Source organism: Nycticebus coucang, chromosome 10 (genome assembly GCF_027406575.1).
Source record: "Nycticebus coucang isolate mNycCou1 chromosome 10, mNycCou1.pri, whole genome shotgun sequence".
Taxonomy (NCBI): domain Eukaryota; kingdom Metazoa; phylum Chordata; class Mammalia; order Primates; family Lorisidae; genus Nycticebus; species Nycticebus coucang.
In genome coordinates this window covers 104,898,318-104,922,275 of record NC_069789.1, presented here as the reverse complement: position 1 = coordinate 104,922,275, position 23,958 = coordinate 104,898,318, and the positions used below count along the sequence as shown (strand labels likewise).

The following is a 23,958-nucleotide window of genomic DNA, read 5'->3' as shown; positions in this document are numbered from 1 at the left end:
CTGCCAAAGAGCTAATCACCAACTGAATCACCAGAATCTACAATGAACTCAAGGGCATCAACAAGAAAAGAGCAAACAACTCCATTAAAAATTGGGGAAGTAAAGACCAGGTGCAGTGGTGTAAGCCTGGCACTCTCGCACTCTGGGAGGCTGAGGCAGGTGGATTGCTTGATGTGGGAGTTTGAAACCAGTCTAAGGGCAAGATCCCCATCTCTAAAAATAGCTGGGCAAAATGGCACGTGCCCATAGTCCCAGCTACTTGGGAAGCTAAGGCAAGAGGATTGTTTGAGCCCAAGAGTTGGAGGTTGCTGTGAAGTATGACACCATACCACGGCACTCTACCCAGGGTGACAGAGTGAGACTCTGTCTCAAAAAAAAAAAAAAAAAAAAAATGGACAAGAGGCTCCGGAGGACAAGCTCCGGTGTATGCAGCTGGCGACCTAGCTGCTTGAGAATAGAAACTTTTCTCATGAAGACAGAGGAATGGCTAATAAACACATTTTTAAAATGCTCATCATCCCTATTATCAGAGAAATGCAAATAAAAACCACTCTGAGAGCTCACCTAACCCAGTGAGAATGGCCATATCACAAAGGTCACAATGCAGCAGTTGGTAGCATGGGTGTGGAGAGAAGGGAGCACTAATAGACAATGGTGGGACTGCAAACTACCTCAGCTTCTGTGGAAAGTATGGATATTCCTCAAAGAGGAGCTGCAAGCAGAGCTACCATTTGACCCTGTGATTCTACCACTAGGCATTTACTCAAACAAAAGAAATTTCACCACAGGGACATTTGCACTAGAATGTTCATAGCTGCTTAGTTCATAATTGCAAAGATGTGGAGACAGCCCAAGTGCCCATCAACACATGAATGCATAATAAACTTGTGGTCTGTGTACTATTCATCTTTAAGAAAAGATGGAGGGCGGCTCCTGTGGCTCAGTCGGTAAGGTGCCGGCCCCATATACCGAGGGTGGCGGGTTCAAACCCGGCCCTGGCCAAACTGCAACCAAAAAATAGCCGGGCATTGTGGCGGGCGCCTGTAGTCCCAGCCATTCGGGAGGCTGAGGCAAGAGAATCGCTTAAGCCCAGGAGTTGGAGGTTGCTGTGAGCTGTGTGAGGCCACAGCACTCTACTGAGGGCCATAAAGTGAGACTCTGTCTCTACAAAAAAAAAAGAAAAGATGGAAATTTTGTATCCTTTGTAATGACCTCGTTGGATTTGGAGAATGTTCTACTAAGTAGTACAAGATTGGGAAAAACAAGCATCACGTGCTCAATACCAATTTGAGACTAGGAGATTAACAATCGCATACCCCCACAAGAGAAAATCTCAAATAACCTCAAGGAGAGGTAGAAGGGAAGGGAGTTTAGCAGCTTCCCACCCTGTGGGTACAATGCATGGATATAGGTCCCACTCCCTGGGTGTAGAACACAGCCACCATTCTGTTGTTTTTGTTTTCAGACAGTCTCATTTTGTCTCCCTCAGTAGAGTGCTGTGGTGTCACGGTTCACAGCAACCTCAAACTCTTGGTCTCAAGCAATTCTCTTATCTCAGCCTCCCAGGTAGCTGAGACTACAGGTGCCTGCTACAACACCCAGCTACTTTTTTTAGACAGGGGGTTTTGCTCTGGCTCGGGCTGGTCTCGAACTCCTGAGGTCAAGCAATCCACCTGCCTCAGCATCCCAGAGTGTGCTAGGATTACAGGCGTGAGCCACCGCACCCAGCCACAACTCTGGGGGTTTTTTTGTAAATTATATTATCTATTAGTTTGTACCCTCATATTAATCTGAAATAAAAAAAAGATTTAAAAAAGAAAAAAAAATTTTTTTGAGACAGAGTTTCACTATGTTGCCCTCGGTAGAGTGCTGTGGCATCACAGCTCACAGCAACCTCCAACTCTTGGGCTTAAGTGCTTCTCTTGCCTCAGCCTCCCAAGTAGCTGGGACTAGGTGCCCACCACAATGGCCGGCTATTTTTTGGCTGTATTTGTCAGTGTTGTTTGGCAGGCCTAGACTGGATTCGAACCTGCCAGCTCCAGTGTATGCAGCTGGCGACCTAGCTTTTTGAGCTACAGGTGCCAACCAAAAAAGAAAAAATTTCAAAATATTATGTAATCATCTTATGTTTTTATCTAGTAGTGAACATAAAATGTCTGTGTCCTTATTTTCTTAGGAATGTATATCACAAGATTGTATTTGGAACTGATTACGATAGAACTAGAGAAGACGGGGCGGTGCCTGTGGCTCAAGGGAGTAGGGCGCCGGCCCCATATGCCGGAGGTGGCGGGTTCAAACCCAGCCCCGGCCAAAAACTACAAAAAAAAAAAAAAAAAAAGCCTCCACAATAGAACTAGAGAAGAATAGACATCAGCTACAGATGGTAGAATGATTTAAGGGGCCCTGTTACATGGTCTCTGGATGCAGCAGTTGGACTGGGCTTTGGATAGTTTTTATTTGGTGAGGAATGGCTGTATTCATGGTTGTCTATAACAACTGGATCACATAGTGGAAGAGGCATCGTTAGAACTGTACACAGGAGCAAGGTAGACAAAGGAGTGGTGTGTGCTAGCTATATTTCATAGGTTGCCCCACATGTGGCCCCTTCTACAGCTCTTGCCCCTCAACAGGCTCTGGGAAGGACAGTCCTGCATGCTTCATTACTTAATGACCACAGATGAATAAATGAAGGATACTTTCTCAAGGAGTCAAAGGACTGAAAAGATACTTTTTCTTTATGATTTTCAGAACCAAAGAAGTATGGTTGCTCAGTAGTAGTCACTGGTCCTAGGAGGCCAAACTGGGGTATTGGCCCTCTTGGGGGTGCCCAGGATGAGCAGGCAGAAGATCCCATCTGTGTAGAGAAGCAGGAGAATGGAGCAGACATGGCGAGAGAAGCAGAAACCTAGTGAGAAGCAGAAAGGAATAGGCATACTTTCCCGAGAGCTGTACTGTTATCTTTTTGCATTATTTTGACTGAATTCATTTATATCTACTGAAACTACAAAAATGCATTCTGAGCCTACCGTTTCAGGCCAACATTCTCACCTACTACAGTGAAAGATAAAACAGGAAGTGGGGAGAGGTGGGTGAGAGCTTTTCAAGGACTCTGGATAATCAACATCACCCTGTCCTTGGATATCCACGTCATCCCCAGAGGCAGCTGAAAGCGATTTCTGTTACTGACCTAAAAGAGGCATTATGGCAAATCCAAAAGGAAGCAAGTGACTGATTGGAGCAAGATCCTGGAAGAAAAGCATTTAAGAACACAGGTGGAGGGATTGGCCTTAGACGGGAAGATGGATACTTAATCCTGAAAATAGAAAAGTTTCACAAACTTACAAAAAGACTAATTTGATTATTCTGTATCCATGGTAACACGTAGCTGTCAGAACCTGTCTTAAACTTGATTCAATCATCACTCACCGGAGTGAACATTGTCCAATCGACATCATCCCCTCGGTTCTCAGACAATCTTCAGTAAACTGGCCTCCAAGTGCCAGTCAGTCATCTGTAGTCTAATCGTCTTCTACAGATAGTCTCTCTACTTACTATATTTGTAAATTTGGCAACTTTTGAATTCCAACTTCCTCAAAATCCTATAGGTAAGGTGGGCGGAGTGGCTCATACCTGTAATCCTAGCTCTCTGGGAGGCCGAGGCAGGCATGATTTTGAGACCAGCCTGAGTAAGAGCGAGACCTTGTCTCTAAAAAATAGCCAGGTGTTTTGGTGGATGCCTGTAGTCCCAGGTACTCAGGAGGCTGAGGCAAGAGAATCGTTTGAACCCAAGAGTTTGAAGTTGCTGTGAGCTATGATGCCATAGCACTCTACCGAGGGCAATGAAGTGAGACTCTGTCCCTCCTCAAAAAAAAAATAAAATCCTATAGGTAGAAAATTTGCAGGCTGCTGTGCTTGGAGAGATGGGTTTGCCCAGCATACCTCTCTCTAGAGTAAGCAATGTATTTATTTGTTTGTTTATTTATTTAGAGACAGAGTCTCATGTTGTCTCCCTCGGTAGAGTGCTGTGGCATCATAGCTCACAGCAACCTTAAACTCTTGGGCTCAAGCGATTCTCTTGCCTCAGCCTTCTGAGTAACTGGGACTACAGGTGCCCACCACAACACCCAGCTATGTTTAGAGATGGGGTTTCACTCTTGCTTAGGCTGGTCTCAAACCTGTGAGCTCAATTCACCTGCCTCGACCTCCCAGAGTGCTAAGGGTCACAGGTGAGCACCATTGCGCCTGGCCCTAAGCAATACATTTAATAAACATAATCTGGGCTGGCCCTGGTGGTTCATGCCTTTAATCCTAGTACTCTGGATGGCCGAGGTGGGTGGATTGCTTGAGCTCGGGTGTTTGAGACCAACCTGAGCAAAGAGAGACCCCATCTCTATTAAAAATAATAGAAAAACTAAGTGGGTAATGTGTTGGGTGCCTGTAGTCCCAGCTACTAGGGAAAGTTGAGATAAAAGGATCACTTGAGCCCAAGAGTTTGAGGTTGCTGTGAGCTATGATGCTAGAGCACTCTACTGAGGGCAAATGGTCTCTTCTGCCCTAAAAATAGTATTCATTGGCTTGGTGCCTGTGGCTCAAGCGGCTAAGGCACCAGCCACATACGCCTGAGCTGGCAGGTTCGAACCCAGCCCGGGCTTGCCAAACAATTTTGACGGCTGCAATCAAAAAATAGCTGGGCACTGTGGCGGGCGCCTGTAGTCCCAGCTACTTGGGAGGTAGAGGCAGAAGAATCTCTTGAGCCTAGGAGTTGGAGGTTGTTGTGAGCTGGGATGCCACGGCACTCTATCCAGGGCAACAGCTTGAGGCTCTGTCTGAAAAAAAAAGGGTGGTGCCTGTGGCTCAGTGAGTGGGGCGCCAGCCCCATATACCGAGGGTGGCGGGTTGAAACCCAGCCTCGCCGAACTGCAACCAAAAAAAGGTCAGGCATTGTGGCGGGTGCCTGTGGTCCCAGCTGCTTGGGAGGCTGAGGCAGGAGAATCGCGGAAGTCCAAGAGCTGGAGGTTGCCGTGAGTCCTGTGACATCATGGCACTCTACCAAGGGCGGTAAAGTGAGACTCTTGTCTCTACAAAAAAAAAAAAAAAAAAAAAATATATATATATATATATAATTCATTAATCCTGCATCCCTTCTGGTTTGAACCAGGGTGCTGCTGCTTTTTTTTTTGAGACCAAGTCCCGCTTTCTTGCCCCTGATAGAGTGCTCTGGTATCACAGCTCACAGCAACCTCAAACTCTTGGGCTCAAGTGATTCTCTTGTCTCAGCCTCCTGAGCAGCTGGGACTACAGGCACCTGCCATAATGCCCGGCTATTTTTTTTTTTTTTTTTTTGTAGAGACAGAGTCTCACTTTATGGCCCTCGGTAGAGTGCCGTGGCCTCACACAGCTCACAGCAACCTCCAACTCCTGGGCTTAAGCAATTCTCTTGCCTCAGCCTCCCGAGTAGATGAGACTACAGGCGCCTGCCACAACGCCCGGCTATTTTTTTGTTGCAGTTTGTCTGGGGCCGGGTTTGAACCCGCCACCCTCGGTATATGGGGCTGGCGCCTTACCGACTGAGCCACAGGCGCCGCACCATTGCCCGGCTATTTTTAAAGATGGGTGTCTCACTCTTGCTCAGGCTGGTCCCAAACCTGTGAGCTAGGCAATCTACCCACCTCAGCCTCCCAGAATGCTAGGATTACAGGCATGAGCCACCTTGTCCTGCCTGAGTGCTTCTAATTACAAGTAACTGGAAACCCAACTCAGGATGGCTTAAACAGGCCAGGCATGGTAGCTCTTGCCTCTGTAATCCTAGCATTCTAGGAGGCCAAGGGAGATGGATCCTCTGAGCTGAGGAGTTCAAGACCAGACTGAGCAAGAGTGAGACCCTGTCTCTACTGAAAATAGAAAAAGTAGTCAGGATTTGTGGCTTGTACCTATAGTCACAGCTGCTCAGGAGGCTGAGGCAGGAGGATCACTTGAACCCAAAAGTTTGAGTTTGCTGTGAGTTGGGCTGATGCCAGGGCATTCTACTTGGGGTGACAGAGTAAGACTCTGTCCCAACGTTTTAAAAAAGTAACAAATTGTATCATATCTCATAATTAGAAGTTCAAAGATGGCCTATGCTCAGTTTCTCTATTTTGTTTGCCTCCATGGGAAGTCTTTCTCCTGAGACTGACTTCGTTTGTGGTGTCAGCATGACAGCACCAGCTAGAGCATGTGTGCCCTATACTTCTATGCTTAGGTCCAACAGGAGAACGAAATCCTCTCTGCACCTCAAAGTAAAAATCCTTCCCCACTTCAGTTTAATTGGATCAATTCAATGTCATGAATTGATTAGCCTAAGCCTTGACTTTTTTTTTTTTTTGAATCAGAGTCTCACTATTGTCAAGAGTGCTGTGTTGTCACAGCTCACAGCAACCTCCAACTCTTGGACTTAAGCAATTCTCTTGCCTCAGCCTCCCATTTGACTGGGACTACAGGCACCTGCCACAACGCCCAGCTATTTTTTTGTTATAGTTGTCATTGTTGTTTAGCTGGCCTGGGCTGGGTTTGAACCTGCCAGCCTCAGTGTATGTGGCTGGTGCCGTAACCACTGTGCTATAGGAGCCGAACCAAAGCCTTGGCTCTTGAACCACTTATTGTCAAGAGGATGGTTATATGGTGGTTGGGCTAAATTAATCAGGATCCACCCTAGAGCAGGAGATGGAATTAACTTCTTCCAAGTCATCTGGGACTCTATAGGAGAAGAGTGGCGACTGGAACAAAGTTAGGTATTGGCACTGTGGCTGTGCCTGTAGTCCCAGCTACTTGGGAAGCTACAATAGGAGGATCACTTGAGCCCAGGAGTTTGAAATACCAGTCTGGGCAACATAGCAAGACAACATCAATAAAAGAATTTTTTTTTTTTAAGGAAGAAGGGGAAAATGAGAAATGGGTGTTGTAAAAGCAACCAACAAGCTTCAGAACTACTAACTAGTTCTTTTCTTCCATGTATTTTATTTGCCTACCATCATCTTCCCATGAAAACTCCTAAATCCCAATCTTTGAAAGAGCAGGTCTCCTTCCAGACAACGTGGTCAACTGCATATTAGATTTCTTTTTTTTTTTTTTTAATATTTTCACTGTAATTTTCTTTTTTTTTTTTTTCTTTTTTATTGTTGGGGATTCATTGAGGGTACAATAAGCCAGGTTACACTGATTGCAATTGTTAGGTAAAGTCCCTCTTGCAATCATGTCTTGCCCCCATAAAGTGTGACACACACCAAGGCCCCACCCTCCTCCCTCCTTCCCTCTTTCTGTTCCCCCCCCATAACCATAATTGTCATTAATTGTCCTCATATCAAAATTGAGTACATAGGATTCCTGCTTCTCCATTCTTGTGTGCATATTAGATTTCTATAGCCAGATGCTTCACAAACACATCAACTGCTTCTCTGCTTGTATTTTCCAATGCTGTTCATTGTCCTACCATCCATCCATCCATGCATCGATGAATGTGACCTCCATGTACTTAATTCCTCAAGCCAATAAAATGGTGGTCATTCATAAGTCCTCCCTTTTCATAATCCTTTTACAGTCTTTCTACTTCATAAATATAATCAGCATCCCTATCCTCTTCTACTTTCTGACTAACCTAGCCTCCATTTACAAAAACCTCCTAATTGGTATTTCTCCTGCCATTATCAATCCCCTTGAATGGTCCTTCACACTGTCAAAAGATGGATGCTTCTAAAAAATAAATCTGATTCTGGCTGGGCACAGTGGGTCACATCTGTAATCCCAGCATTCTGAGAGGCTGAGGCTGGAGGATCACTTGAGATCAAGAGACCCATGTCTACCAAAAATACACAGAGACTCAGTGCCTGTTACTCAGTGGTTATGGCACTGGTCACACATACTGGTGCTGGTGGGTTTGAACCTGGCCCAAGCCTGCTAAACAATAATAACAACTGCAACAACATAAAAAAAATAGCTGGACATTGTGTCAGGTGCCTGTAGCTCCAGCTACTTGAGGGGCTGAGGCAAGAGAATTGCTTAAGCCCAAGAGTTTGAGGCTGCTGTGAGCTGTGACGCCATGGCGCTCTATCGAGGGTGACAATGTGAGACTCTATCTCAAAAAAAAAAAAATAGAATTAGCTGGGTTCAGTGGCTCACACCTGTATTACTAGCACTCTGGGAGGCCAAGGTGGGTGGATTACCTGACCTCAGGAGTTCGAAACCAGCCTGAGCTAGAGCAAGAACCCCTCTCTATAAAAGTAGCTGGGCATTGTGGTAGGTGCCTATAGTCTCCGTTACTCAGGAGGCTGAGGCAAGAGAACCACTTAAGCCCAAGAGTTTGAGGTTGTTGTGAGCTATGACATCGCGGCATTCTACTGAGGGTGATAGAATGAGACTCTGTCTAAAAAAACAGAAAAGTAGGGTGGCGCCTGTGGCTCAATCGGTAGGGCACCGGCCCCATATACCGAGGGTGGTGGGTTCAAACCCAGCCCCGGCCAAACTGCAACCAAAAAAAATAGCCGGGCGTTGTGGCGGGCGCCTGTAGTCCCAGCTACTCGGGAGGCTGAGGCAAGAGAATCGCCTAAGCCCAGGAGTTGGAGGTTGCTGTGAGCTGTGTGAGGCCACGGCACTCTACCGAGGGCCATAAAGTGAGACTCTGTCTCTACAAAAACAAAACAAAACAGAAAAGTAGACAAAATTAGCCATGTGGTGATGTGTGCCTATAGTCCTAGCTATTCAGGAAGCTGAGGCAGGAGGATTAAAAAAAAAATTCTGGGGCGGTGCCTGTGGCTCAGTGAGTAGGGCACCGACTCCATATACCGAGGGTGGCAGGCTCAAACCTGGCCCCGGCCAAACTGCAACAACAACAACAACAACAAAAAATAGCTGGGTGCTGTGGCAGGCGCCTGTAATCCCAGCTACTCGGGAGGCTTAGGCAAGAGGATCCCCTAAGCCCAAGAGCTGGAGGTTGCTGTGAGCTATGATGCTACATCACTCTACCGAGGGTGACTCTGTCTCAAAAAAAAAAAAAAATTCTGGGGCGGTGCCTGTGGCTCAAAGGAGTAGGATGCCGGCCCCCTATACCGGAGATGGCAGGTTCAAACCCAGCCCAGGCCCCAAAAAAAAATTCTGATTCTGCCACTGCTTAGATTACAAACTTTTTTTTTTTAATTGAGACAGAGTCGCACTTTGTTGCCCTCTGTAGAGCGCAGTGGTGTCACAGCTCATAGCAACCTCAAACTCTTGGGTTGAAACTCTTGTCTTAACCTCCCTAGTAGCTGGGACTACAGGCGCCTGCCACAATGCCCAACTATTTGTTGTTGTTATTGTTATTGTTGTTTAGCAGGTCTGGGCCGGGTTCAAACCCACAAGCCCCAGTGCACTTGGCCAGAGCCCTATCCACCCTATCCATAGGCGCCCCTAGATTACAAACTTTTAGTGGCTTCTTATCTTATGGAATAAAATCCAAGTTTATTTGCTTGGCCTAAGGTTCTTCATGAGGTTCTCATGCCTGCCTCTCCCATTCATAACTCCTAGTCTTTTCCTGGGTATACACACACAGTTGTACAAACCCTGCTGAAATGCTTGAATTTCATGCTGCATGCAGTTGCATGCCACCATGTCTCTGATGGAACTGTTTCTTCCACCTAAAATGCTCCCTGAACAAACACATGTCTACTGATTTTTCAAGATTCAGTTAAAAATCATCTCTGTTAACTATCTCAAGTAAAATGAAACACTTCATTTTTTGTGTACCCTCTGATCTCTCTATTGAATCTTTAGCATAATGTCGTTCAATGCAGTATTTACAAGTATCATCTGTGCTTTTGTTTGCCCTTGCTAAGAGTGAGTTCTTCTAGGTAAGGAACTATGTCTTATTCATCGTTGTGTATCCCATGCCTGCATGGTCCTTGTCACTTACCAAGTGCCTTTTGTTTTTAACCATTTTTAATTTTTTTTTTTTAAACAGAGTCTCACTCTGTTACTCCAAGCTAGAGATGCCCATACCCTGCCCATTTTAATTTTTTTAAGACAGAGTTTCACTATATTATCCATGCTGGTCTTGAACACTTGGGTCAAGAGATCCTGCCAGGCTGGGTGCAGTGGCTCACACCTGTAATCTCAGCACTTTGGGAGGCTGAGGCAAGAGGATGGCTTGAGGCTAGGAGTTCAAGACTAGCCTGTGTAATATAGTCAGACCCTATTGTTACCAAAAATTTAAAAATTAGCTGAGCGTTGTAGCATGTGCCTGTAGTGCTAGCTATTTAGGAGATTGAGGCAGGAGGATCACTTGAGCCCAGGAAGTTATAATGAGCTATGATTCATTCCAGCCTTAGCAACAGAGTGAGAACCCTGTCTCTGAAAAAAAAAAAAAGCCAGACCCTCACTCTTCACTTCCCAAGTAGCTGGGATTACAGGTACAAGCCACCACACCTGGCTGGTGAATGCCTTTTAGATAAAGATATGAATGATTAGACTGACCAGAAACCTGAAGTTGTAGTGCTGGCCCCATTGTTAGAGTGTAGAGTATAGCCAAGCATTCTGTCAAGGACTTACCTAGTACTGTCAATTACTGAAGACTTCTCTTGCGTTTGCTTTTAGAAGAGTCTCCCTGAGAAGAGCCTCTTCTCATCGCCCAATGTGGTGAGCCATCTGCCCCACCCCTGAGGAGAGAATGAACACCTGGCATCTAAAATGGAAAGCTACTCAGGTATAGGACTTCAAGGGTGAAGGGTGTAGAGTACAGAAAAGCTAGGATGCTCATAGCCAGGGCCTGGGATGCCCGGTGGGGGGCCCCCTACAGGGAATCTGGTCTAGAGGAAAAGGCATTGAAGTTATTCTGTTTCCCAGGAGCGGATGCCAGGACTAGGGGCTGGTGAACGCAGGACTTGGCTGTAGTGAGGATGGGCCAGCAATGCTGCAGGAGGAACAGATATGTCAGCGAGGAAATGGGAAGGGACATCAACCATGGCTCCATCGCCCATGCTTCTTGTGGTGTAGAAGCAATAATTCTCTCCCTTTCATTGTTGAAAGGAATTCTCTCCTTTTCCTTGTTCATTGCAAGGATTCCATTGCATGAATGTACCACAATTTGTTTATCCATTGACCTGTTGATGGATAAGTAGGTTATCCATTTGAATTGTTCCCAATTTTAAGCTACTTCTAATAAAGCTACTGCTGCTGTGAATATTTGTGTATGAGTCTTTTAGACACAGTCTCACTCTGTTGCCCAGGCTAGAGTACAGTAGCATCATCATAGCTCACTACAACTTCAAATTCTTGGGCTCAAGTGATCCTCCTGCCTTGGCCTCCTAAGTAGCTGGGTCTATGGACATGCACCACCATGCCCAGCTAATTTTTTTCTACTTTTTTTTTTCTTTTTGAGACAGAATCTCACTTGTTGCCCCTGGTAGAGTGCTGTGGCATCATAGCTCACAGAAACCTCAAACTCTTGGGCTCAAGAGATTCTCTTGCCTCAGCCTCCCAAGTAGCTGGGACTACACAACTTGCAGCTGTTTTTTAGAGATGGGGGGTCTCACTCTTTCTCAGGCTTGTCTTGAACTCCTGAGCTCAAGCAATCCACCCTCATTGGCCTCCCAAGTGCTGAGATTATAGCTGTGAACCACCTTGCCTGGCTTTTTCTACTTTAGATAGAGACAGGGTCTGGCTCTTGCTCAGCCTGGTCTTGAACTTCTGACCTCAAGAGATCCTCCTGCCTTGGACTCCCAGAATGCTGAGATTACAAGCATGAGCCACTGTGCCCAGCCAGTGTATAAGTCTCTACATGGACATACATATATTTTGATTTTTCTTGAGTAAATGCCTAGGAGTAGAAATGGTAGGACATATAGTAACCGTATGTTCAACTTCTTCTTTTTTTTTTTTTAGAGACAGAGTCTCACTTTATCACCCTCGGTAGAGTGCCATGGTGTCACAGCTCACAGCAACCTCCAGCTCTTGGGCTTAGGTGATTCTCTTGCCTCAGGCACCTGAGTAGCTGGGACTACAGGTGCCTGCCACAAATGCCTGGCTATTTTTGTTGCAGTTTGGCCGGGGCCGGGTTTGAACCCACCACCCTCAGGTATATGGGGCGGGCGTCCTACTAACTGAGTTACAGGCACTGCCCCGTATGTTTATCTTCTTAAGAAACTGCCAATTGGCTCGGCACCTGTGGCACAGTGGTTACAGCACCAGCCACATGCACCAAGGGTAGAGGGTTCAAACCCAGCCCTGGCCTGCTAAACGACGACAACTGCAACAGAAATAACAGCTGGGTGTTGTGGCGGGCGCCTGTAGTCCCAGCTACTTGGGAGGCTGAGGCAAGAGAATCTCTTAGCCCAAGAGTTTGAGGTTGCTATGAGCTATGATGCCATAGCATTCTACCAAAAGTGACATAGTGATACTCTGTTTCAAAAAAAAAAAAGAAAAGAAAAGAAACTGCCAATTGTTTTCTGAAGTTTTTACAGCATGTTGCATTACTACCAGCAGTGTACAAAGTTCTAGTCACCACACATCCTCACCAACAATTATTATGGTCAGTCTTTTTATTTTTATTTATTTATTTATTTATTTTTGTAGAGACAGAGTCTCACTGTACCGCCCTCGGGTAGAGTGCCGTGGCGTCACACGGCTCACAGCAACTCTAACTCTTGGGCTTACGCGATTCTCTTGCCTCAGCCTCCCGAGCAGCTGGGACTACAGGCACGCGCCACAGCGCCCAGCTATTTTCTGTTGCAGTTCAGCCGGGGCTGGGTCCGAACCCGCCACCCTCGGCATATGAGGCCGGCGCCCTACTCACTGAGCCACAGGCGCCGCCCGGTCAGTCTTTTTATTTGGAGAGACAGAATCTCAAGCTGTCACCCTGGGTAGAGAGTGGTGGTATCATAGCTCACAGCTATGGGCTCAAGTTGAGCCCACAACTCTTGGGCTCAAGTGATTCTCTAGCCTCAGTTTTTCTATTTTTAGTATTGTTAATAGAGACAGGAGTCTCGCTTTTACTCAGACTGATCTTGAACTCGTGAGCTCAAGACTGCCTTGGCCTCCCAAGTGCTAGGATAACAGGTATAAGCCACCACACCCAGCCTCTTTTTTTTTTTTTTTTAATTGAGACAAAGTCTGACTCTGTTACCCTGGGTAGTATGCCGTAGCATCATAGCTCATAGCAACCTCAAACTCCTGGGCTCAAGTGATCCTCCTGCCTCAGCCTCCCGAATAGCTGGGACTATAGTTGCCCACCACAACACCCAGCTAGTTTTTTTATTTTTGGTAGAAATGGGTCTTGCTCTTGCTCAGGTTGGTCTTGAATTCCTAAGCTCAAGTGATCCACCCACCTTGGACTCGCAGAGTGTCGGGATTACAGATTACTGGGAGCAGCCTGGTTAGTCTTTTTAATTCAGACATTTTTTTTCCTTTTTGTAGAGACAGAGTCTCACTTTATCGCCCTTGGTAGAGTGCCGTGGCATCACACTGCTCACAGCAACCTCCAATTCCTGGGCTTAGGTGATTCTCGTGCCTCAGCCTCCCGAGTAGCTGGGACCACAGGCGCCCACCAGAACCCCCAGCTATTTTTTTGTTGCAGTTCAGCAGGGGCTGGGTTTGAACCCACCACTCTCAGTATATGGGGCCGGCGCCCTACCCACTGAGCCACAGGCGCCACTCTAATTTAGACACTCTATTAGGAATGTAGTATTATGTGTTTTAATTTGCATTTTCCTAATGGCTAACACTGTTGAGCATCTTCTCATGTGCTTATTCCCCAACATGTATCTTCTTTGGTGAATTATCTGTTCAAATCCTTTGTCTATTTAAAAATCAGGGTTGTTTTCTTATTACCAAATTTTGTGAGTTATATCAATATTCTAGATGAACATCTCTATGAGATTTGTGATTTGCAAATATTTTTCTGTCTGTAGCTTGTCTTTTCATGCTCTTAACAGTTTTTCAAAGAGTAATTTCAATGAAGTTCAATTTATCGGTTTTTGCATTTATGCATTTTGCTTTTGATGTTGTACCTAAGAAATCTTTGTCTAACCAAAGGTCACAAATTTTTTCACCTTTGTTTTCTTCTAGAAGTTTTTGAGTTTTAGGTTTTTAGATTTATAATTTACTTTTAATTTTGTGTGTGGTGTGGGGTAAGGATTGAGGTTCTCTATTGTACACATTTTTTTTTTTTGCATTTTTTGGCCGAGGCTGGGTTTGAACTTGCCACCTCCAGTATATGGGGCCGGCGCCCTACTCCTTTAAGCCACAGGCACGGCCCTGTACACATTGTTTTTTTAAATGTAGATATTCAACTGTTATAGAATCAAATCATTTGTTGAAAAAAACATTCATTTGGGCGGCACCTGTGGCTCAGTAGGTGGGGCGCCGGCCCCATATACCGAGGGTGGCGGGTTCAAACCCGGCCCCGGCTGAATTGAAACCAGAAAATGGCTGGGCATTGTGGCGGGCGCCTGTAGTCCCGGCTACTCGGGAGACTGAGGCAGGAGAATCGCTTGAGCCCGGGAGTTGGAGGTTGCTGTGAGCTGTGTGAGGCCACGGCACTCTACCGAGGGCCATAAAGTGAGACTCTGTCTCTACAAAAAAGAAAAAAAAAAAAAAAATGAAAAAAGCATTCATTCTTCAGTGAATTGTCTTTGTACCCTTGTAAATATCAATTAATTATAAATGTGTAGGTAGGTCTGTTTCAGGACTCTTAAGTCTCTTCCATTGATTTACATGTCTATTCTTTTGTCAACACCACACTGTTTTGACTTCATAGTAAGTAAGTTTTTAAATCAGGTAGCATGTAGCATGAGTACCTCTCCTTCCTACCTTTTTTTTTTTTTTAGAGACAGAGTCTCATTTTATTGCCCTCGGTAGAGTGCCGTGGTGTCACAGCTCACAGCAACCTCCAACTCCTGGGCTTAGGCAATTCTCTTGCCTCAGACTCCCCAGTAGCTGGGACTACAGGCAACTGCCACAACGCTCTGCTATTTTTTTGTTGCAGTTTGGCTGGGGCTGGGTTTGAACCCGCCACCCTCAGTATATGGGCCGGCACCCTACCCTCTGAGCCCAGGTGCTGCCCTCCTTCCTATCTTTTTATAAAATTCTTTTTTACAAGTTTTATGAACTTGTTTAGATATTTGTATTTTTGCATAATTTTAGGATCGGCTTGTAGGTTATATATATATTTTTTAAAAACCTGGCTCACCACCCACAGGGCACCAGCCACATGCACGGGGGCTGGTGGGTTCGAACCCGGCCCAGACCTGCTAAACAACAACAACTATAACAACAACAACAAATAGCCTCGTGTTGTGGTGGGCACCTGTAGTCCCAGCTATTTGGGAGGCTGAGGCAAGAGAATCACTTAAGCCCAAGAGTTTGCTGTGAGCTATGACACTATAGCACTTTACCCAGGGCAACATGGTGAGACTGTCTCAAAAAAAAAAAAGCCTATTAGAATTTCGATTAGGATCATGTGAATCCATAGGTCAGTTATGAGAACTGATGTCTTAAGAAAATTATTGAGTCTTCCAACCCCTGAACACATACACTTGTCTATCTGGAGGTCCCCTTTTTTTTTTTTTTTTCGTAGAGACAGAGTTTCACTTTATCGCCCTGGGTAGAGTGCTGTGGCGTCACACAGCTCACAGAAACCTCCAACTCCTGGGCTTAGGCAATTCTCCTGTCTCAGCCTCCCAAGTAGCTGGGACTACAGGCGCCCGCCACAACACCCAGCTATTTTTTTGTTGCAGTTTGGCCGGGGCCAGGTTTGAACCCGCCACCCTCGGTATGTGGGGCCGGCGCCCTGCTCACTGAGCCACAGGCGCCGCCTGGAGGTCCCCTTTTTTTAGACAGAGCTTCAAGCTGTCAACTTGGGTAGAGTGCTGTGGCATTATACAGCTCACAGCAACCTCCAACTCCTGGGCTTAGGCGATTCTCTTGCCTCAGCCTCCCGAGTACCTGGGACTACAGGTGCCTGCCACAACGCCCGGCTATTATTTTGTTGCAGTTAGACCAGGGCTGGGTTTGAACCCACCACCCTCAGTATATGGGGCCAGCGCCCTACTCACTGAGCCACAGGTGCCACCCTCACAGCAACTTCCAACTCTTGGGCTCAAGCGATTCTCCTGCCTCTGCCTCCTGAGTAGCTGGGACTACAGGTGCCCGCTACAACACATGCTATTTTTTTTTTTTTTTTTGGTTGCAGCCGTCATTGTTGTTTGGAGGGCCAGGCTGGATTTGAACCCACCAGCTCAGGTGTATGTGGCTGGCGCCTTAGCCGCTTGAGCCACAGGCACCGAGCCTGTAGGTCCTCTTTAATGTTAGTGACACTTTCTAGTTTTCAGTGTGCTGGTATTGCACTTCTGTGTAAGATTTATCCCTAAAAGTTTCTTTCTTTCTTTCTTTTTTTTTTTTTTTTGTGCCCTACCAGTTTTACTTTGGAAAATAAAAGAGATGTATTGTTCTCAATGCCTTTGCAATTTTTTCTGTAAATCTAAACTTATTCTAAAACATTCAGAACTTGTTCCTGAGCTTTGGAGCTGCCCATACTGATTACCCAAACTGGAGAATTTTCTCTAGTAAATCTTGGCAGACATATGAAGGACTAGAGAATGGGGTGATTAAGATGAGGGATTTGGGTTAGGGGCAGGTTTCCTACTCTTGCCATTTGTAGGTCTCTCAAGGGTCTCGTCTCTGTCATCTGTACTACAAGTTCAAATGCAAAACTTTCTTCTCTTTATGCTCTGCAGAGTGGTGACTCAGTCCTGCCTCCTCTCCCAGATCCCCTGTGGAGACTCCATAGCCCAAACCCTGGAGTGTAGGGATAGGGGTGCAGGGCTGGAGAGACATGCAGGCTCAGAGAGGGGTGGATATCTAATGGCTTCTAAGGTCCAGCCCTTAGAAATCCTTTTTAGGTCAAGCAGACACCATAACCTACCACTACAGGTCCTTGGACTCTGAAACAGAAAATGATGCAAGTGCAGGTCTAGAGCAGTGATTTTCAACTGGTATGCACAAAAATTTTTAAAGATCATCAATTAAATTATTTTTGAGGCCAGGCATGGTGATTCACACCTGTAATCTTAGCACTCTGGGAGGAGGTGGCAGGTGGATTGCTTGAACTCAAGAGTTCGAAACCAGACTGAGCAAGAGTGAGACTCTATCTGTAAAAACAGCCCGGTGTTGTGGCGGGCGCCTGTAGTCCCAGCTACTCGGGAGGCTGAGGCAAGCGGATCTCTTGAGCCAAGGAGTTTGAGGTTGATGTGAGCTATGATGCCAGCGCACTCTACCCAGGGTGACAAAGTGAGACTCTGTCTCAAAAAAGAAAAAAAAATTTTTTAAAGAATTTCAAACCAGACTTGCTGCCTGTAGCTCAAGCAGCTAGGGCACCAGCCACATACACTGGAGCTGGCAGATTCGAATCCAGCCCGGGCTGCCAAACAACAATGACAACTACAAGCAAAAAAATAGCCTGGCATTGTGGCAGGTGCCTGTAGTCTCAGCTACTTGGAAGGCTGAGGCAAGAGAATCGCTTAAGCCCAAGAGTTTGAGGTTGCTGTGAGCTGAGACTCTGTCTCCAAAAGAAAAAAAGAAAGAATTTCAAACCATAGTAAGTATATTCTTTTTTTTTTTTTTTTTTTTGCAGTTTGGCCAGGGCCAGGTTTGAACCTGCTACCCTTAGTATATGGGGCTGGAGCCCTACTCACTGAGCCACAGGTGCCACCATTTTTTTTTAATCAACTTACTTTAAGTGTGCCACAGAAGTTTAACTATAAGTTCAAGAGTGCCATGAGTTAAGAAAAGTATGCTATGAAATAAGAAAGGTTGAGAGCACTGGTCTGGAGGGTAAGGTGAACACGATGGTGAGCAGAACCTTTTCTGTTGAATTAGTTCCTCCTCCTCTCCCAGCAGCTGTGAATGAAGAACCATATAGAAAGCAGTTGTCATTGTTCCTTTGTCCACATCCTTGTCTTGTTTCCCTCAGAGCTTTGGAGCTTCCCAAGGGGCAGAGACCTGCACTTCTGGCACTCAGAAATGGAGAAAGGATAATGGATAGAAACACCTAGAGCATATTAAAAAAATATATGATAACGTACTTAAACCTATGTTAATCAAAAAAAAAAGAGAGAGAGAGAGAGGGAAAGCTGGGTTCAGTGGCTCATGTCTGTAATCCCGAGGCAGGTAGAATGCCTGAACACAGCATTCTCGACCAGCCTGAGTAAGAGTGAGACCCATCTCTATTAAAAACACAGTATTCTCGACCAGCCTGAGTAAGAGTGAGACCCATCTCTATTAAAAACACAGCATTCTCGACCAGCCTGAGTAAGAGTGAGACCCATCTCTATTAAAAATAGAAAAAACTTGTTGGGCGTTGTGGCAGGCACCTGTAGTCCCAGCTGGTCGGGAGGCTGAGGCAAAGAGGATTGCTTGAACCCAGGAGTTTGAGGTTGCTGTGAGCTATGATGCCCAGGCATCAGAGGAAGACTCTGTCTCAAAAAAAAAGGAAAAAAAAAAAAAAGAGTAAAAGAAGAATAGACTTACTGTGCTTTGAATTTCTTTCAAAAAATAATTTAATTAATGATTTTTAAAAATTTTCTCAGCACACCTACGATCCTCTCATGGCATAATATATGCTGTGGCACACTGGTTGAAAATCACAGATCTAGCTCGGCACCTGTGGCTCAAGCGGCTAAGGCCACAGCCACATACACCTGAGCTGGCAGGTTCAAATCCAGCCCGGGCCCACCAAACAATGACGGCTGCAACCAAAAAATAGCCGGGTGTTGTGGCGGGCGCCTGTAGTCCCAGTTACTTGGGAGGCGGTGGCAGGAGAATTGCTTGAGCCCAGGAGTTGGAGGTTGCTGTGAGCTGTGATGCCACGGCACCCTACCCAGGGTGACAGCTTGAGGCTCTGTCTCAAAAAAAAAAAAAAGAAAGAAAGAAAATCACAGACGTAGAGTTCCATGATGTAGTGGTGTAGTCTCCTAGAAGTCAAGAGAATTTTATCTCCAGTCATGACTCTGCCATCACTTCCTGAGTGACCTGGGGCAAGTCATTTTCACTCCCTATAAAAGGAGAAGTTGAGCTAGATAATCTTAGAGATCACTTCCATCTTTCAAAGTTCATTGTACATAAGGAGGGTGACCATATTTTTTTTGTGTGTGTGTGTGTGGTTTTTGGCCAGGGCTGGGTTTGAACCTGCCACCTCTGGCATATGGGACCGGCGCCCAACTCCTTGAGCCATAGGCGCTGCCCGGAGGGCGACCATATTTTATTTGTGTTGGTCTCCCCAGCATCTACACAGTGCCTGGCATATGCACATGGTGAGGCTTTGGGAAATGCTACAGTTAGAGAGTTAAATAAATAAGTGAATGAACAGCAAAATGCTAGAAAAATGAAGTGTTTTTTTTTTTAGAGACAGAGTCTCATTTTATCACCCTTGGTAGAGTGCCATGGCATCACAGCTCACAGCAACCTCCAACTCCTGGGGTCAGGCGATTCTCTTGCCTCAGCCTCCCGAGTAGCTGGGACTACAGGCGCCAGCCACATGCCTGGCTTTTTGTTGCAGTTTGGCTGGGGCCGGGTTCAAACCCGCAATCCTCAGTATATGGGGCCGGCGCCCTAACCACTGAGCCATAGGCGTCACCCAGAAAAACAAAGTTTTTAGACATGGCCAGACATTAAAAGGGTTTGTTCTTTGGGAGGCTGAGGCAGGAGAATCGCTTAAGCCCAGGAGTTGGAGGTTGCTGTGAGCTGTGTGAGGCCACGGCACTCTACCGAGGGCCATAAAGTGAGACTCTGTCTCTACAAAAAAAAAAAAAAAAAAGGGTTTGTTCTGTAAAATTTCGATTCAGTCAAAAGGCCACACTCAAGGATCCAAAAAGCCACATGTGGCCTTGAGGCTGCAGGTTCCCTACCCTGGGGAGGCTTCAAACTAGAACAAAGGGAAATAAAGAAATAATCGGTGGACCACACACTCTTAAACCAGGCGTCCTCAAACTGCAGCCACATGAAGCCGTGTGAATTGTATTTGTTCCCGTTTTGTTTTTTACTTCAAAATAAGATATGTGCAGTGTACATAGGAATTTGTTCATAGTTTTTTTTTTTTAAACTATAGTCCGGCCCTCCAACAGTCTGAGGGACAGTGAATTGGCCCCCTGTTTAAAAAGTTTGAGGATACCTGCTCTAAACAGACAACAGAATCCTACAATTCTGGCTCAGCCTCTTTTCTCCAAGCCAAGAGAAAACTGTTCCAATGAATTAAGCCGTTATCTCAACTACCATATTGGCAAAGTGGTTTTGGGTGGGCAGAAAAGCAGACTTGACTCTAGGAGACTGATTGACTGTACAAATCCACACCAGAGCAGCCTGTGAGGACAGGGAGCAGCTGTGAGGATTCACCTGACCTCGGCTGCTCCCTTCCTCACACCTTCCCCTTCACACTCCTCTCTGCCTCCAAAGCCCAAACATCCTGCACCCCACCTGGATCGCTCTCACCTCTGGGTTTCTCCTGTGGGTTCCTCAGGCCGATGGACTGTTCTGAAGAGCCCCTCTTCTCCCCCAGCACTCAAGGAAATGAACAGCAAACATCATCTTAACTACCTGACAGAGGGCAAAAAGGCATTGAGTATGTTGGAATCCTTGAAAAAGCCACACTCCTTTGCCTACACACATTCCACCCTCTCTTCTTCCTGTCACAGTTGCTGCAGTGGGTAGAGATGGAGGTGACGAACGGGAGGACCCAATATGGTGTTTTCTCAGTTAAGACTGAGATCGTGGGGCAGTGCCTGTGGCTTAGTGGGTAGGGCGCCGGCCCCATATACCAAGGGTGGTGGGTTCAAACTCGGCCCTGACCAAACTGCAATAAAAAATAGCCGGGCGTTGTGGCGGGCGCCTGTAGTTCCAGCTACTTGGGAGGCTGAGGCAAGAGAATCACCTAAGCCTAGGAGTTGGAAGTTGCTGTGAGCTGTGATGCTACAGCACTCTACCGAGGGCAATAAAGTGAGACTCTTGTCTCAAAAAAAAAAAAAAAAGATTGAGATCATGGAGAGACAGGAGTAAGTATGGTGAGGGCCTATTCCAGCACCCATAGCTCTGAAAGCGGGGGTGGGGTGGTGGGGTGGGGGTGGTGGTGGTGGTTGGGGATGGGATCAGAGTGGGGGTACCATCCAGCTCTGGCTCCACAAATTGGAGTAGGAAAGGGCAATGGGGTGGCAGAGGTTAGCAGGACTGCAGGAACAGAGCTGGGCATGCCCAGGTCCACTCAGGGACAGTATTCCCAGTGGGGAGGAAACAGGAAGCCGTAACTTCCTCTCTCCTTCCTTTCCCTGCTCTGAGCTTCAAGGTCACTTGCAGCCAAGATGAACCTGTGTTAGTTGGCATTGTTCCACGGTATCCTGCTCTCTTCCACCGCAGATGCCCCAAACTTATTTGAAATATTCATCATTCACGGGGAGAGCTGTTTCACATGGAAAGAGCTGTTTCACATGTTTCATCTCATTTGCCGCACCAATCCTGTGAAGCAGAGACTTCTCTGGAAGTTTTAAATATGGAAACAGGCTCAGGGGGAGGAAATAGCTCACCCAGACACAGCTGGTGTGTAGTAGGCTGTGGCCTCCAGAGCCTCAGCTCTTTCCTCCCAAACTCAGTCAGACGCCTGCCTCTGTGCCCGTTTCCAGCCCCTTCCCCTGGGCCCCAAAGAAGCATTTGCTGCAGAGGAGGTGGCCTCAGCACTGCTAGGAGCAGAGGAGGCTATGGTCTGGCTCCTGTCATCCCTGGGACAGGGAATGTCCAGTTCTCTCCCTGGGGTGGAGACTTGCGGTTGCCCTCCACAGCGGGATAAATCCCTGTGCCAGAGGCCTTCTCGCTAACACACACACACACACACTGTCTCTCTCTCTCTCTCATCCCAGTTCGGGCTCTTCCCTTCCCTGCCCCGCCCACCACCCATCTGGACCAACAGGGGAGGGTGGGTTCTCCCACCCATGCTACCGCTCCCTCTGTGGGCGTGGGCCAGGACTCCTGGCAACTAGAGGCTACCGAGAAGCACTTGGATATAGAGCCTTCTTCAGAGAGCTGCGGCGGCCTCTGCCAGTCTGGCAGGCACCTGTGGACCTCTCTGCTCAACACCAACCTCTGAACCCTGCGATGTCCAACATCTCTGCCTTTCCACCCAGCTTCTTCTGGGTCAACACCTCTGGAGGCAGCATACTGAATGCTGACGATGCTGCCATGCCTGTCCAATTCCTAGCCCTGAGGGTCACAGTTGCCCTGGTCTATGGGCTTGTGGGGGCCATCGGCTTGCTGGGAAATCTGGCCGTCCTGTGGGTACTGGGTAACTGTGCTCGGCGAGACCCTGGCCCACCTTCAGACACCTTTGTCTTCAACCTGGCGCTGGCAGACCTGGGGCTGGCACTTACTCTCCCCTTCTGGGCAGCTGAGTCAGCACTGGACTTCCACTGGCCCTTTGGAGGTGCCCTCTGCAAGATGGTCTTGACCGCCACTGTCCTCAATGTCTACGCTAGCATCTTCCTGATCACGGTGCTGAGTGTTGCCCGATACTGGGTGGTGGCCATGGCTGCAGGGCCAGGCACCCACCTCTCACTCTTCTGGGCCCGCGTGGCCACCCTGGCAGTGTGGGTAGTGGCTGCCCTAGTGACAGTGCCAACAGCTGTTTTTGGAGCTGAAGGTGAGGTGTGGGATGTGCGACTCTGCCTGCTACGCTTCCCCAGCAGGTACTGGCTCGGGGCCTACCAGCTGCAAAGGGTGGTGCTGGCCTTCATGGTGCCCTTGGGTGTTACCACAACCAGCTACCTGCTGCTGCTGGCTTTCCTGCGGCGGCGGCAACGGCGACGGCAGGACAGCAGGATCGTGGCCCGTTCTGTCCGTATCCTGGTGGCCTCTTTCTTCCTCTGCTGGTTCCCAAACCATGTGGTCACTCTCTGGGGTGTCCTGGTAAAGTTTGACCTGGTACCCTGGGACAGCACTTTCTACACCATCCACACCTATGTCTTCCCTGTCACCACTTGCCTGGCACACAGCAACAGCTGCCTCAACCCTGTGCTGTACTGTCTCCTAAGGCGGGAGCCCCGGCAGGCTCTGACAGACACCTTCCGGGATCTGCGATCCAGGCTATGGCCCCAGGGCCGAGGCTGAGTGGAACCAGTGGCCCTAAAGGAGGTAGGAAGGCCGTGGGTGGTGAGCACTCCCCCAGAGAGTGGCCCATCTACCCTACTCACCAACCTGGACAAAGGGACACCCAGGTGACGGGTACAAGCTGACCGCTCTCCTGAGATCTCGCAGGTGTAGAGTCCTCACATCCCAAGAAGAGGCTGCCCTCTCTGCCAGGCTGCAACACTCACAGGGAAAAGTCTGATCTTTGATCCCCAAGATGTGGAGAAGATGGGGGCCCAGATCAGGACTGTGTGTGACAAAGCTTAAGTCTCTATTTGGAGGTGGGGAAGAGGAGGATCTGAGAATAAATCTCTGGATTATCCACAAATTGTCCTGAACTTTTATCCCAGTCCCACCTTCAATTCACTGTGGGACAGACAAAAGGATTTGTTGCCCTATTTCTGCCTTTTGTAGGAATTCCCAGATTTCCCCTAAGCCTTCTAGGCTAATGGATCAGAGGTCAGTGACCATCTATCTGTCCTCTCTACCCCTCCACCCTCACTCACCTCAAAACAGCGTTTCTCTTGTCATTCTCTGGTACCAAGGCCAAAAATGCCCTTTCTCTGGCCATTCCTGTCATCTTACCGTATCAGTGGTGCCCACAGATACTGCTTGCAGAGGCCTCAACTGCAAAGATGTAGTTCCCCGGCAGGGATGCCAGGTGTGAGGTCTTGCTGGAATTTCTGGCCCCTGACAAGCTCTAGGTATAAACCCTAGTGCTACCTACAGTATCTCCATTTTTTAATTTATTTCTTTTTGAGACAGAATCTCACTTTGTTGCCCTTGATAAAGTACTATGAC

The 23,958-nt window shown here is 47.3% G+C and overlaps 1 protein-coding gene across 1 annotated transcript; it reads left to right on the top strand.

The window, feature by feature from the left end:
* The first annotated feature begins 22,215 nt into the window (after window positions 1-22,215).
* RXFP4 (relaxin family peptide/INSL5 receptor 4) lies at window positions 22,216-23,424 on the top strand. Its single transcript, XM_053604602.1, has one exon. It carries the CDS (start codon window positions 22,216-22,218, stop codon window positions 23,137-23,139), a length of 924 nt encoding a protein of 307 aa, XP_053460577.1. The 3' UTR covers window positions 23,140-23,424.
* Window positions 23,425-23,958: the final 534 nt, after the last annotated feature.